This window comes from Peromyscus maniculatus, chromosome 5 (assembly GCF_049852395.1).
Source record: "Peromyscus maniculatus bairdii isolate BWxNUB_F1_BW_parent chromosome 5, HU_Pman_BW_mat_3.1, whole genome shotgun sequence".
NCBI lineage: Eukaryota > Metazoa > Chordata > Mammalia > Rodentia > Cricetidae > Peromyscus > Peromyscus maniculatus.
The window spans coordinates 20115453-20128766 of NC_134856.1; the positions used below are offsets into that span (position 1 = coordinate 20115453).

General features: G+C 48.9%; 1 protein-coding gene across 6 annotated transcripts in view; it reads left to right on the forward strand.

Annotated features, from left to right (window-relative positions):
• Positions 1–13314, forward strand: part of Mylk3 (myosin light chain kinase 3) — a 55324-nt gene that overhangs the window by 25296 nt on the left and 16714 nt on the right. For all 6 annotated transcript variants that reach the window (XM_016006550.3, XM_042277382.2, XM_006971752.4 and 3 more), the window contains exons 4-9: positions 1291–1733; positions 3355–3460; positions 3818–3911; positions 4540–4649; positions 9676–9817; positions 12610–12680. In XM_016006550.3, the coding sequence (XP_015862036.3) occupies positions 1291–1733; positions 3355–3460; positions 3818–3911; positions 4540–4649; positions 9676–9817; positions 12610–12680 (966 nt within the window). The remainder of the gene's footprint in view (positions 1–1290; positions 1734–3354; positions 3461–3817; positions 3912–4539; positions 4650–9675; positions 9818–12609; positions 12681–13314) is intronic.

Here is a 13314-nt window from a genome sequence, read left to right on the forward strand (position 1 = left end):
AAATTATGATTTGTAAATCTCTAAGTATTTGTTTTATTTTTTACTAGCACTTTTAAAATCTTAACAAACCCTTTCATCAGTTGGCTCAAAAAAAAAGACAAAATTATTAGGGACACTGGACTACCATGATGGAGAGATATTCTGTAGAATACACATTTCTGACAAGGCGGTGATTGAAGCCAGGAACTTGCACATGCTAAATGTCTTAGTTTGCTTTCTGTTGCTGTGATAAAACGCCGCGACCAAAAGCAGCTTAGGGAAGAAAACTTTATTTGACTTATAGGTCTATCATCAAGGGATATATATATATATATATATATAATATATATATATATATATATATATTAGTCTATCATCAAGGGAAGCCAAGGCAGAAACTCAAGGCAGGGACCTGGAGGCCATGGAGGAGTGCTGCTTAGTGGTTTGTTCCTCATGGCTTGCTCAGCTTTTTCTTTTTCTTTATTAATTTATTTATTCTTTGCTCATATATTACATCCTGACTGTAGTTTCCCCTCCCTCCTCTCTTCCCATTCCATCTCCCCACCACCCCCCTTACACAGATCCACTTCTCCATTTCCCTTCAGAAAAGAGCAGGCCTCCCAGGGATATCAACCAAACATGGCATAACCAGTTGCAGTAAGACGTGGCATAAACCTTCATATCAAGGCTGGTGAGGAACCCGGTAGGAGGAAAAGGGTCCCAAAAGCAGACAAAAGAGTCAGAGGCAGCCCCTGCTCTCACAGTTAGGAGTCTCACAAGCACACCAAGCTACACAACCATAAGGCATATGCACAGGGCCTAGGTCAGACCATACAAGCTCCCTGATCATCCCTTCAGTTGCTATGAGCCCCTAGGAGCCCTGCTTAATTGATTCTGTGGTCCATATTCTTGTGGTGTCGTTGACCTCTCTGGATCCTACAATTCCTCCTCCTCCTCTTCTGCAGGATTCCCTGAGCTCTGCCTAATGTATGGACTGAGGGTCTCTGCAGCTCAGCTACCTTTTTCTTATATAGCCCAGGCCCATCTGTCTGGGCAGAGTGCTGACTACAATAGGCTAGGCCCTCACACATCAATTAGCAATTAAGAAAATGCTTCCTTGATATGGCCGCAGGCCAGTTTGATCTGGACAATCCTTCAGTTGGGGGTTTCCTATTTCCAGGTGACTTGAAGTTTGTATCAAGTTGACAGCTGAAGCTAACTAACTATGACACTAAGCAATGCTTTGCTGCTGAGTTTCATCCCCTGAAATTCCTTGTTCGGAACCTCAGGGCCATATTTCTCTCTGCCCAGGATCTCTAGCCATGTGCAGGAGATGGATACTGCTGGGGAGCTGCTTGAGACACAAAGGGGCATTCCCATGGCCTCTGCAGAAGCACCAGCAGTTACCCAGCCTGATGAGCAGGACCCACATCCCAAAGGCCCTGGAACTGAGCTGGAAGAGCAGATCCCTAAGGGAGCCAGACCATCTCTACCCCTGCCAGAGAGGGGTATCGACAATGGAGGAGTGAGCACAGAGGAGGAGGCAGGGCCTGGGGCTGAGCCTCTCACAGGACCAAGCTTGGCCACAAGGGACTGTGGAGATGAGGCTGTTGGGACCACAGACCTGCAGCAAGACACAGACCCAGGAGCAGGGAAGCCTGAGCCTGGGAAGGACTCTGCAGCCAGGGGCTCAGGGGGAACAGAAGCTGGAAGGAGGATGCCTGCTCCTGCAGAGGCTGCCATCATGGTTCTTGGTAAGTAGGGCCATGGCTCAGCTCAAAATGGCCTTGAGGTGAGTGGTTGGGAGCCTTCCTACACCTTCCATAGATGATGTGGTTCTGAGGAAGCCTAAGGTTCTGGAGAGTTAAGTCCTGGTGCTAGAGTCCAAGATGCAGAAATGTGACGGATTAGACTCAGGTCTTGAAATGGCTTTGATGGTTGGGAAGTGGAAACCTCTGGGGCCCAACTGGGTAGATTTCTCAAAGCGACTTCCCCGCCTGAGGGTTCTACCACTGGCACCATTTTAAATGAGAGCAGACAAGAATGCAAAAAACACAAGGGCTAGGGATGTAGCTCAGTTGCTGGCGTGTTTGCCTGGTATGCATAAAGCTGAAGCCCTGGGTTTGATCCCCAATGTTGCATAAAACCGAATGTGGTATGGCATGTCTCCAATCAAGCATGTGGGAGATGGAGGCGCAAGGATAAATTCAAAGTCGTCCATAGCTACATAATGAGTTTGAGAGCAGCCTAGATTCCATAGGATGCTCTCCCCTCAGAGAGGTGGTGTAGAAGAAAAGAAAAATAGAGAAAAGACACTGACTGATACGTGTAAGACACAGTGAGTCATTTCCACTGCCATTTGCAATGGGGTGGAAGTGGTGAGATTTTGACCTACTTGTCATTCCTGAGGGGTGTTAGGTGTCTCTGTGTCCTTCTGCCACAAAGACCTTCAGGTCCAACAGTTCAGAAGTCTCCCTCCTGGTGGGAGAATTGTCTGTGGAGCACTCTCTACACTCAGGGAGCACGCAGGATTCTTCAGGACAGGCGAAAACAGACAATGACCCAGCCTCAGCGTCTTCCAGCCATTTGTGCAAGAACTGCTTTGTAGTGTTGTGACTGTTGCATGTTTCCTTTTTAAAAAAATAATTTCATGTGACATTTCTAGGTGTCATTATATTACCCAATTAAACATTCATATTACCCAATTAAAATGAATACCGAGGGCCAGTTCAGCAGGCAAAGGCATTTGCTGCCAAGCCTGAGTTCAGTTCCTGGGACCCTGAAAATTATTCTCTGACCTCCATGTGTACATGTGTGCCATGGTACGTGCACACACACACACACACACACACACACACACACACACACACACACACAGTAATAAAATTAAAAAGAAAAAAAATCCTAAATGTCTTTCCCTACAGTCTTCCCAAGTGCTAGCTGCTCTTTGCTTCCCTTCTAGATCCATTATCCCTCCTCAGCAACCCATGCCCTAACAGATGCTCACCGTGGGCTCCACCACAGGCTCTCTGTCCTCTGGGATCTAGTTGAGACCAGCTATCAGGGCCAAGGCTGAGCAGTGAGGATGGTGTGTTTGTTTTTCTAGCTGTCTCCCTCTCACACTCCCCTGACTAGTTCCCATAGCCCTGTTGCCTTTGAACACAGCCGCCTCATGAAAATGTAGCGTGCTCAGCTTCCTCTCCTGCCAAATGTGTAGCTCCAATGGGGTGACTCTAGAGACAGGGCTCTGATGTGGGGGGCTGTAAGAAGGGCAGTGAGCTTGCCACCTGGTAATCCAAGTGACAAAAGTTTAGTGGGTTTAGGAGGGGAGGGTACTTGTAGGAGACTCATGGGTTCTCTGTTGTCTCTCTACAGATGACAGTGCGGCACCCCCAGCCCCTTTTGAACATCGGGTAGTGAGTGTCAAGGACACCTCGATCTCAGCAGGCTACATAGTGTCCCAACACGAAGTCTTGGGAGGGTAAGTGCAGCATCCACCCGGGTGAGCGGCAGGGACTGGAGCCTGGAGGCTGACCTGCACAGAGAATGAGCAGAGGTCTCCCTGGGATGCGGGTGGCTGTGCGTATGAGGGAGGAGAGGTGTGGGAGACTCTCGAAGTAGGACAAGGGAAACATTCCCGAGGTAACAGGAATGCCAGGCATGGGAGTGGTTAAGTAGGCTGGTGTGATGTGGAATGGATATTCCCATATCCATGACTAAGACAATAGCCTGAGGTGTAAGACTGTCCACATGGTGTGTATGAAGAGAGGGATGGTGGTCCTCAGGAGTTTGGTAGGCTTTTCATATTCTCAGCTTCCTGTGACCTGTGTCTCTGTAGGGGCCGGTTTGGCCAAGTGCACAGATGTACAGAGAGGTCCACAGGCCTTGCACTGGCAGCCAAGATCATCAAAGTAAAGAACATCAAAGACCGGGTAAGACATGTGCCTCAGGCCAGCCAGATCCTCTAGCCAAGACCCAGAAGCTTTATTTCCTCCCTAGCACCCTGCTCCAGCCCCCTCCATTCCAAGCAGGAACCTTGATGTATTCCCTCCCTCTTTACCTTGGCTCTCACACTCCAGTCACTCAGACACCCACATTCCTTACTCCAGACCTCATTGATGTGGATGGCCTGGCAAGCTCTGCCAACATGCTTGCAGGACCTTGGGCACCAAGGGCTCTTCCTTCTTGGGCCTCCTGTCTCTGATGTGAGTGGGTGGGTTGAACCAAGGTCCTTTCTGTTATAAGAATACAGTTTGAGTGATGAGTTGAGGAGACCTGGTGTGACAGCAGAAGTTGGAAGAAGCATAAGAGGTGTGTGTGTGTGTGTGTGTGTGTGTGTGTGTGTGTGTGTGTGTGTGTGTGAATGTGTGACTGTATGTGTGAGGGTGTGAATGTGTGTATGTTTGTGTGAGTGTATGTGTAAGTGTGTAAATATGTGTGAATATGAGTGTTGTGTGTGCGCGTGCAAGTGGGCACATATGCACACATCTTGGGAGATGCAAGTGGCTTCTCTTCCTGATCTATTTTCTTGGAAAACCATTTTTCCTTTGGTCCCACAAGGAGGACGTGAAGAATGAGATCAACATCATGAACCAGCTCAGTCATGTGAACTTGATCCAACTTTACGATGCTTTTGAGAGCAAGAACAGCTTCACCCTGATCATGGAGTAGTGAGTATCTCAGAAGTGTGGTGCTAGCTTCTACCCAGGGCCTCATGGCAGGGACGGAGAAACTTCAGTCTACATAAAACTCCCCATCTCCGCTCCGCACAGGCACGCCCAAGCCCTGCCACCCTCCCTGGTTTAGTGTTTAAAACCTGAGTGTGGAGTTGGAGGAGAAAGCATTTTTGTCACAAACCAGCAGTCACCATGGCTGATCTGACCTGCAGATATTATGTTGGTTTGGTCTAAATAGTTGTTAATGATTATGTATGAGAGATTAATATAGAAATTGGAAAACATAGACAGAAATTGGAAAATCTTTCTATCAGGCTTTCATGAAAACATAAACAATATAGATTGGACCCACATTTATGTCTGTAGGCATGTACTGCAGCTCACTCTGTGTGTGGGTGTACTGCAGCTCACTCTGTGAGTGGTGTCCTGCAGCTCACTCTGTGTGTGGTGTACTGCAGCTCACTCTGTGTAGAGGTGTCCTGCAGCTCACTCTGTGTGTGGTGTACTGCAGCTCACTCTGTGTGTGGTGTCCTGCAGCTCACTGTGTGTGTGTGGTGTCCTGCAGCTCACTGTGTGTGTGGTGTCCTGCAGCTCACTGTGTGTGGTGTACTGCAGCTCACTCTGTGTGTGGTGTACCGCAGCTCACTCTGTGTAGAGGTGTCCTGCAGCTCACTCTGTGTGTGGTGTCCTGCAGCTCACTGTGTGTGTGGTGTACTGCAGCTCACTGTGTGTGTGGTGTACTGCAGCTCACTGTGTGTGTGGTGTACTGCAGCTCACTCTGTGTAGAGGTGTCCTGCAGCTCACTCTGTGTGAGGTGTCCTGCAGCTCACTCTGTGTGTGGTGTACTGCAGCTCACTCTGTGTGTGGTGTACTGCAGCTCACTCTGTGTAGAGGTGTCCTGCAGCTCACTGTGTGTGTGGTGTCCTGCAGCTCACTGTGTGTGGTGTACTGCAGCTCACTCTGTGTGTGGTGTACCGCAGCTCACTCTGTGTAGAGGTGTCCTGCAGCTCACTCTGTGTGTGGTGTCCTGCAGCTCACTGTGTGTGTGGTGTACTGCAGCTCACTGTGTGTGTGGTGTACTGCAGCTCACTGTGTGTGTGGTGTACTGCAGCTCACTCTGTGTAGAGGTGTCCTGCAGCTCACTCTGTGTGAGGTGTCCTGCAGCTCACTCTGTGTGTGGTGTACTGCAGCTCACTCTGTGTGTGGTGTACTGCAGCTCACTCTGTGTAGAGGTGTCCTGCAGCTCACTGTGTGTGTGGTGTACTGCAGCTCACTGTGTGTGTGGTGTACTGCAGCTCACTCTGTGTGTGGTGTACTGCAGCTCACTCTGTGTGTGGTGTACTGCAGCTCACTCTGTGTGTGTGGTGTACTGCAGCTCACTCTGTGTGTGGTGTCCTGCAGCTCACTGTGTGTGTGGTGTCCTGCAGCTCACTGTGTGTGTGGTGTACTGCAGCTCACTCTGTGTGTGGTGTCCTGCAGCTCACTGTGTGTGTGGTGTCCTGCAGCTCACTGTGTGTGTGGTGTACTGCAGCTCACTCTGTGTGTGGTGTCCTGCAGCTCACTTTGTGTGTGGTGTACTGCAGTTCACTCTGTGTGTGTGGTGTACTGCAGCTCACTGTGTGTGGTGTCCTGCAGCTCACTCTGTGTGTGGTGTACTGCAGCTCACTGTGTGTGTGGTGTCCTGCAGCTCACTCTGTGTGTGGTGTACTGCAGCTCACTGTGTGTGTGGTGTACTGCAGCTCACTCTGTGTGTGGTGTACTGCAGCTCACTCTGTGTGTGGTGTACCGCAGCTCACTCTGTGTAGAGGTGTCCTGCAGCTCACTGTGTGTGTGGTGTACTGCAGCTCACTCTGTGTGGTGTACTGCAGCTCACTCTGTGTGTGGTGTCCTGCAGCTCACTCTGTGTGTGGTGTACCGCAGCTCACTGTGTGTGTGGTGTCCTGCAGCTCACTCTGTGTGTGGTGTACTGCAGCTCACTCTGTGTGAGGTGTCCTGCAGCTCACTCTGTGTGTGGTGTCCTGCAGCTCACTGTGTGTGTGTGTGGTGTCCTGCAGCTCACTGTGTGTGTGGTGTCCTGCAGCTCACTGTGTGTGGTGTACTGCAGCTCACTCTGTGTGTGGTGTACTGCAGCTCACTCTGTGTGAGGTGTCCTGCAGCTCACTCTGTGTGTGGTGTACTGCAGCTCACTGTGTGTGGTGTACTGCAGCTCACTGTGTGTGGTGTACTGCAGCTCACTCTGTGTGTGGTGTACTGCAGCTCACTCTGTGTAGAGGTGTCCTGCAGCTCACTCTGTGTGTGGTGTCCTGCAGCTCACTGTGTGTGTGGTGTACTGCAGCTCACTCTGTGTGTGGTGTCCTGCAGCTCACTGTGTGTGTGGTGTACTGCAGCTCACTCTGTGTGTGGTGTACTGCAGCTCACTCTGTGTGTGGTGTACCGCAGCTCACTCTGTGTAGAGGTGTCCTGCAGCTCACTGTGTGTGTGGTGTACTGCAGCTCACTCTGTGTGGTGTACTGCAGCTCACTCTGTGTGTGGTGTACTGCAGCTCACTCTGTGTGTGTGGTGTACTGCAGCTCACTCTGTGTGTGGTGTACTGCAGCTCACTCTGTGTGTGTGGTGTACTGCAGCTCACTCTGTGTGTGTGGTGTACTGCAGCTCACTCTGTGTGTGGTGTACTGCAGCTCACTGTGTGTGTGGTGTACTGCAGCTCACTCTGTGTAGAGGTGTCCTGCAGCTCACTCTGTGTAGAGGTGTACTGCAGCTCACTCTGTGTGTGTGGTGTACTGCAGCTCACTCTGTGTGGTGTCCTGCAGCTCACTCTGTGTGTGGTGTACTGCAGCTCACTGTGTGTGTGGTGTCCTGCAGCTCACTTTGTGTGTGGTGTCCTGCAGCTCACTCTGTGTGTGGTGTCCTGCAGCTCACTCTGTGTGTGGTGTACTGCAGTTCACTCTGTGTGTGGTGTCCTGCAGCTCACTGTGTGTGTGGTGTACTGCAGCTCACTGTGTGTGGTGTACTGCAGCTCACTGTGTGTGTGGTGTACTGCAGTTCACTCTGTGTGTGGTGTACCGCAGTTCACTCTGTGTGTGGTGTACTGCAGCTCACTGTGTGTGTGGTGTACTGCAGCTCACTCTGTGTGTGGTGTCCTGCAGCTCACTCTGTGTGTGGTGTACTGCAGTTCACTCTGTGTGTGGTGTCCTGCAGCTCACACTGTGTGTGGTGTACTGCAGCTCACTGTGTGTGTGGTGTACTGCAGCTCACTGTGTGTGTGGTGTACTGCAGTTCACTCTGTGTGTGGTGTCCTGCAGCTCACTCTGTGTGTGGTGTACTGCAGTTCACTCTGTGTGTGGTGTACTGCAGCTCACTCTGTGTGTGGTGTCCTGCAGCTCACACTGTGTGTGGTGTACTGCAGCTCACTGTGTGTGTGGTGTACTGCAGCTCACTGTGTGTGTGGTGTACTGCAGCTCACTCCATGTGTGGTATACTGCAGCTCACTCTGTGTGTGGTGTACTGCAGCTCACTCTGTGTGTGGTGTCCTGCAGCTCACTGTGTGTGTGGTGTACTGCAGCTCACTGTGTGTGTGGTGTACTGCAGCTCACTGTGTGTGTGGTGTCCTGCAGCTCACTGTGTGTGTGGTGTCCTGAAGCTCACTCTGTGTGTGGTGTACTGCAGCTCACTCTGTGTGTGGTGTACTGCAGCTCACTGTGTGTGTGGTGTACTGCAGCTCACTCTGTGTGTGGTGTACTGCAGCTCACTCTGTGTGTGTGGTGTCCTGCAGCTCACACTGTGTGTGGTGTCCTGCAGCTCACTCTGTGTGTGGTGTCCTGCAGCTCACTCTGTGTGTGTGGTGTCCTGCAGCTCACTCTGTGTGTGTGGTGTCCTGCAGCTCACACTGTGTGTGGTGTACTGCAGCTCACTCTGTGTGTGGTGTACTGCAGCTCACTCTGTGTAGAGGTGTCCTGCAGCTCACTCTGTGTGTGGTGTACTGCAGCTCACTCTGTGTGTGGTGTCCTGCAGCTCACTCTGTGTGTGTGGTGTACTGCAGCTCACTCTGGGTGTGCTGTACTGCAGCTCACTCTGTGTGTGGTGTACTGCAGCTCACTGTGTGTGTGGTGTCCTGCAGCTCACTGTGTGTGTGGTGTACTGCAGTTCACTCTGTAGAGGTGTCCTGCAGCTCACTGTGTGTGTGGTGTCCTGCAGCTCACTCTGGGTGTGGTGTACTGCAGCTCACTCTGGGTGTGGATCTAATACAGGTTACTCTGTGTACTGGTGTACCACAGCTTACTGGTGTACTGTACCTCAGTGGAGTTGATCCTTCTCTCTAGCCCACAAACTAACTCTTGGCACTGAAGCTGCAGACTAGGGGCCATGTATCTTTGTGCTTGTGTTGTTGTTTACCTCAGACAGGGGTAATGAGAGTTAAATATTTGTCATAATAAAAGTAGGAAAAACCGTGGTCTCAGTGGTAGAGTGCTTGCCAAGCATGTCTGAGACCTGGCATTCAATCACTAGTACTGGCCAAAATATTTGGGAAAACAGAGAAAACTTTTGTCTCACATGTGGTCTAATTTGCCTATTTAGACTTTTTTTTAGCTTTTCAGTTAATTAATTTATTTGTTTTTTGAGACAGGGTTTCATGTAGCACATGTCTGGAATCATTGTATAGCTGTGAATGATCCTGAACTCTTGACAATCTTTTCTCCACCTCCCAAGTGCTAGAATAATAGCTGTGGGTCACCGTGCGAGGCTCGCTTAGGATTCTTGCCATATGGGTGCTACCAGGCACTCTCAAGCAGCCAAGTTTGCAACCCTAGTTTAGATTATCCAGGTTCAAGGAAAACCTTCTGTGGCATATGTATCAGAACAAAGACCCAAGCCAACCCCATACAGCAGTGTCAGGAGCCCTTGGTAACCAGTCTTGGCATTCGGTGGCCTAGGCGACTTTAGGCATACCGAGACTGGCTGCTCTCAGGCCCTCTGAGAGCTGCACTCAGTTTGGCCCTCACGTCTTGCTTTTGTCTGGCAGTGTGGATGGAGGGGAACTCTTTGACCGCATCACGGATGAGAAGTACCACCTGACGGAACTGGATGTAGTCCTATTCACGAAGCAGATCTGTGAGGGTGTGCATTACCTGCACCAGCACTACATCCTGCACCTGGACCTCAAGGTCAGTGGTGTGCCGGGCCTCGGCAGGTCCCTCCTGAGCATCCCGTGCCCAGATCACCAGGAGCTTCCTTTCCTGGCTCTGCCATTTCCTGGTTCTGGCATCTAGAACAGACCTGTTATTTTGCCTCTCTATTCTTGTTTGGGACTTATAGATAATTGTGCCTCTTTAAGTGTTGTTTGAATATTAAATAATACAGTAGCCTTTTTCTTTTGAAGTGTCTTAAAATTAATTTTTGGGTCTGGAGAGATGACTTAAGAGCACTTCCTGATTTTCCCAGGGACCTAAGTTCGGTTCTTAACATCCACATTGGGTAGCTCACAACCATCTGTATCTACAACTCCAAGGGGTTTGATACCCTCCTCTGGTCTCCACAGGCACCCACATACACATGGCATACACTCACACAGACACACCTCCATAAAAACAAACCTTTAAAATTGCTTTTTAAAAACCTCAAGGCCTGTGAGATGCTTGGAAGAAATGTTGCCAAGCTTGATGATCTGAGTTTGACCCCCAGGTCCCACATAGTAAAAAGAGAGAACTGACTCCAGCAAAGGATCCTGTGCCTTCCATACATACATCACAGCACATGAATGCACACGCACCCCTGTCCCACCCCCCAGACACACCCATATCCATATACCCACTCCTACACACACACACACACACACACACACACACACACACACACACACACACAGAGTCAAATAAATAAACAATGTAATTTAAAAAATAAAGTTCAGAGCCAGGCGGTGGTGGTGCACGCCTTTAATCCCAGCACTCGGGAGGCAGAGGCAGGTGGATCTCTGTGAGTTGGAGGCCAGCCTGGGCTACCAAGTGAGTTCCAGGAAAGGTGCAAAGCTACACAGAGAAAGCCTGTCTTGAAAAACCAAAAAAAAAAAAAAAAAAAAAAAAATTTAAAAAATAAAAAATAAATAAATACATAAAAAAATAAAGTTCAAGGGGAGAGTTCTAGAGGAAGTGGGGGAGGGTTAGGAAGTGAATATGATCAAAATACATTATAAACATGTATAAAATTGTGAAAGAATAAATAAAGATCCTTGGAGTGGCTGGAGAGATTGCCACACAATCATGGCGATCAGAGTTCAGGTCCCAGCATCCATATAACAAGCTGAGTGTTCCATACAGCACACCCTAGAGTAGTATGCCTGTAACCCCAGCACTAAGATAAGTGGAAACAGGATTGCTGGGCTTACTGGCTCCCAGAATAACTGGGGAAACAGGAGTCCCAGTTTCAGGGAGAGACCCTGCCTTAAAAGAAGACAGGTAGAGTGACAGAGAAGGATATCCAATGCCCTCTTCCAGCTCAGTGCATGTGCTCAGGAGCATGCATACACTCACACACAGATAAGCATGTAAAAGTATTATTTTTAAAGTTCAGGGGTTGAGGAGACTGCTCAGTGGGTAAAGTGCTTGCTGTAAAAACCTGAGCTCAGAATTCCACTATCTGGGTAAAGAGTATCATGTGGTATCTTATGTCTGTAATCTCACCAGAGACAGAAGATTCTGGGGTCAGCCAGTTTAGCCAATAGGTGAGCTCCAGGTTCAGTGAAAGACCCTGTCTCAAAAATAAGGTGAAGAGCAGTAGAGGAGGATGCTCATTGTTGACCTCCAACCACTACACATACAATCATACACACCCACACACAGATATGTACATACATGCATATACCGCACATATATACATGCATGCACACACACAGTTTAAAAGGGGATATATGCTTGTGGTAACAAGTATGGGCAACATAAAAATGTGTAAAATATGTTTTTCCCAACCAGTCTTCATAAACATAGGCCTTCTGTATGAGTGCCTTAGCACTACACAGGAACACCTACAAAGGGTCATAGGATGCATCCTGATTTACACTGTGGTGTGTGAGTATGTGTGTGTGTGCATAGATGTGCATATTCTATGATACACATATGCCACAATGCATTGTATAGAAGTCAGAGAGCAACTTTCAGGAGTTCATTCTGTCCTTCACCATGTAGTTTCCAGGGTCAAAGCTGGGCATCAGACCAGGTGGCAGGTGCCTTGACCAGCTGAGCCATTTCAGTAGGCTTGAGTCTTATTTCTTTTTCTTTTTTTTGTTTTTCGAGACAGGGTTTCTCTGTGTAGTTTTGGTGCCTGCCCTGGAACTCACTCTGTAGACCAGGCTGGACTTGACTCACAGAGATTCACCTGGCTCTGCCTCCTGAGTGCTGGGATTAAAGGCGTGCGCCACCACCGCCTGGCTCTGAAAGACTTAAAAAGAAAAATTTGTCAAGGCCACAATTTCAACCCTATGGGTCATAGTTATTACTGCTGACTTGCAGACATTGCCCTCCCCAAGATTTTGTTTTTAACTCTTTGTGTGAGTGTGTGTGTGTGTGTGTGTGTGTGTGTGTGTGTGTGCCCATCTGTCTGTCTGTGTGAGAATGTGCAGGTGAGTACAGTTTTCCATGGAGACAAAAAGATGGTGTCAGATCCACTAGAGTTATAGGTGGTTGTGAGCTGTCCAACATGGGTGCTGGGAAGAACCCAGGTCCTCTGCAAGAGCAGCGCATGCTCTTAACCACTGGGCCATTTCTCCAGCCCTCATGCCAACAACTGTTCCGTTTGTGCAGCTCATTTATTTTTATTATGTCTAGCCCCGTATAACTACCCTAAGTCATTCGCTTCCCTTGGGTTCTGGGAGAAGGAGCCTATGAACAAATAAATGTGAGAGTTGTAGGTTTCCTTAGCCAGGGTAATAAGGATAAAATGTCTCCCCCCTTTTTCTCTCTTCCAGCCAGAAAACATACTGTGTGTCAACCAGACGGGACATCAAATTAAGATCATTGACTTTGGGCTGGCAAGAAGGTAAGGCTCCTGATATTTTGACAGAATCCCTTCTTCAGAGGCACCTACAGCTCTCTGGAATGTACTTACCTGTCTGAGATCTAGCCATTTTTTTTAGTTTGGAGATGGATGTAAGAAATTCTCACACAGAGACTGGTGGCCTCTGGCTTGCTGTTAATCCAGTGGGGTTACAGTACAGGCTCCATTTGTCCTAAAAGACTGTAGAATTAACTGTACTTCAAACCACCTGTGTGAGCAGAAGACCGTAGTTACCGGGGACTGCTGAACAGGGTTCAAGGCGGACTGAATTCCGTCAGTTCTCCATTCTGCTAGGGGCCAAGCTAGGCAGTACATTCACCGCCATCCTTGCACTCGGAGAAATCTCTAGCTTAATATGAAAACGCGAATGTGAACAGGGTGGGGCCATGATAAGTAGATCTGGAGCCACTGAAGACTAGATTGGAATTTAGTACAGTGGTGGCATAATGACATTCTCGCTCATATGGAGAGAGTCACGAGGCCTAAATGGGATCTTACATGGGTAGTGCAAACTCCGTTAGGTCCTCAAGTTTCAGTACATTAAATGGATATTGTTTACAATTTAAATTTTTGTTACATTTATTTATGTCGGAGCAAAGAGGTACAGTGCGTGCTG